Below are 2,577 nucleotides of genomic sequence, written 5' to 3' on the forward strand. Positions count from 1 at the left end.
GCACGGGGGTGGTGGTGAGAGAGCGAGACAGTGCGGGAGAAGAGAGAGAGAGAGAGAGACAGACAGCGTGGTGGGAGAGAGGGGGAGAGGCAGCACGGGGAGAGAGAGAGAGACAGACATTGAGGGGAGAGATGCGGGGAGAGAGAGGGAGGGAGGGCAGACCAGGTGGATCTGGTGATAATCCAGAACACTGCCATTACTGACCGGGACACTTTGATCGTCTGACACAGCCACAGGGGAACCTGCTGCTTTCAGTTCGCTCTCTCTCTCTCTTTCCTAATCAGTGCTGACAATATTTAAACCCTGTCCCCAGTTTGAAAACGCGTGCCCTATGCTGCAAATCCCTCGCATGATCTCGCCCTCCCACTAACAGCATCGAGGTCTGTGGAGCTGTCATTACAAATTCAGCTGGTCAGAAATAAGCTGCAGAGATTGCTGAACCAGGCAGACAACAGAGAAGGAGACATTTCAAAGCTTTATTGTTGCACAGGACGTGGATGTTGGCCAACCAAACACTGGCGAATCTGTGGAATTTATTACCCCACAGTGCGGTGGATGCTGGGGCTTTGAATAAAATGAAGGAGGAGATGGACAGATTTCACATTAGTAACGGGTTGAGGGGTTTATGAGGAGCAGGCAGAAAAGTGGGCTCAAGATCAAGATGGGATTGTGTTAAATGGAGGAGCAGGTGCAAAGGGCTGAATGGCCTGCAGCTAGTCCTCATGTTAGTGTCCATCCCTAACTGCCCCTTGGACTGTGCGAATGGCCTGTTTGACCACTTCAGAGGCTAATTAAGGGTCAACCACATTGCTGTGGGTCTGGGATCACCAGACCAGGTAAGGATGGCAGATCTCCTTTCTGAATAAGGACATTAATTAGCCAAATGGAGTTTTCCTTTGACTGAAATTGATCACGGTCACCATCGTGGAAGCTAGTTTTCAATTTCAGATTGAAATGAACAAAATCAGATTTCTCCAGCTGGTGGAATCCATATCCCCAGGACATTAACCTGGGTCTTTGGATTTACTCATCCAGTGACAGTGGGGGTAAATTTCCTCCGTGTTGCGATTTTCTGTCTGACAGCGCAGGTAAAACACATTCGATAACAGCTATCAGAATAAAAGGGGGAATTGGCTAAGTACTTGGCCAAAAAAAAAGTGGAAAATTTTTCTAGAACACCTGGAAAAGAGCAGTGGGAGGGTTCCATCAGAGAGCAAGTAAAGGCATTGTTGGCTGAATGGCCTCCATCTCTGATGTACAATTGGAAATCAGATTTCAGGTTGGTCAAGCAGACAAGAGGAACCAAAAAAAACCTGTTCAAATTTAAAAAGAATTTACAGGTGAGGTAAATCCCAACATTTGTTGTCCCAAGTTAAAATCACTCTGCCTCCCATTAACACTGACCATTTATAGAGTTGCACGGAAACAGATCCTTCGGTCCAACTTGTCCTTGCCAACCAGATGTCCTAAATTAATCTAGTTCCATTTGCCAGCATTCGGCCCATATCCCTCTAGCCCCTTCCTATTCACGTACCCATCCAGATGCCTCTTAAATGTTGTAATTGTACCAGCCTCCACCACTTCCTCTCGCAGCTCATTCCATACACACACTACCCTTTGTGTGAAAAAAGTTGCCCCTCAGGTCCCTTTTAAATCTTTCCCCTCTCACCTTAAACCTATGCCCCTCTAGTTTTGGATTCCCCCACCCTGGGGAAAAGACCTTGGCTATTTAACCCATCCTTGCCCCTCATGATTTTGTAAACACCCATAAGGTCACCCCTCAGCCTCCGACACTCCAGGGAAAATAGCCCCAACTTATTCAGCTTCTCCCTATAGCTCAAACCCTCCAATCCTGGCAACATCCTTGTAAATCTTTTCTGAACCCTTTCAAGTTTCACAACATCCTTCCTATAGCAGGGAGACCAGAACTGAACCAGAATTACTTGTCCCTCCATGTCCATCCAGCCACTCTCCCCACAGTAATGAGAATCTCTTACCCTCTCGAGATCCACATCGTCTGACAGCTTCATGTTTTTCGTGTGGATTTGCAAGATCTCCAGTCTCCCGATGGAATCTGGAATTCCAATATCGATTTCCCGATCAAACCGACCTGTCCAAAGCACAGACAGTGAGTGGGAACAAGAGGACGCATGTGCTCAAGGGTGCTCTGAGTTAAAGGGATAGTAACACGGTAGAAGATCATTTCACGCTTTCCTGACCACATTACAAAAGGCAGCACTTGGGACCACAGTGATTATGTTATTCGACTGGAACCCAGATACAGACGTTCAAATCCCACTGTTATCAGCTGGGGAATATTTTAATGTCGTTAGTCAAATGAATCCGGCAAAAGAATTTACAAATAGGAGTAGGGACTGTGAAACTATTGGATTGTCACAAAAACCCATCTGGTTCACTGATGTCCTTTAGGGAAGGAAACTGCCATCCTTACCTGGTCTGGCCTACACGTGACTCCAGACCCACAGCATAGAGTCATAGAGCTGTGCAGCACCGAAATAGACCCTTCGGTCCAACTCATCCAAGCCGACCAGCTATCCCAAATTAATCTAATCCCAT

General features: G+C 46.9%; 1 protein-coding gene across 1 annotated transcript in view; it reads right to left on the minus strand.

Annotated features, from left to right (window-relative positions):
* The window catches only part of LOC109924617 (transitional endoplasmic reticulum ATPase-like), a 21,107-nt gene that overhangs the window by 10,785 nt on the left and 7,745 nt on the right, over positions 1-2,577 (minus strand). Inside the window, exon 6 of the mRNA XM_048617796.1 lies at positions 1,998-2,110. Coding sequence (XP_048473753.1) covers positions 1,998-2,110 — 113 coding nt within the window. The remainder of the gene's footprint in view (positions 1-1,997; positions 2,111-2,577) is intronic.

The sequence above is a fragment of the Rhincodon typus genome, chromosome 38 (assembly GCF_021869965.1).
Source record: "Rhincodon typus isolate 14 chromosome 38, sRhiTyp1.1, whole genome shotgun sequence".
Taxonomy (NCBI): domain Eukaryota; kingdom Metazoa; phylum Chordata; class Chondrichthyes; order Orectolobiformes; family Rhincodontidae; genus Rhincodon; species Rhincodon typus.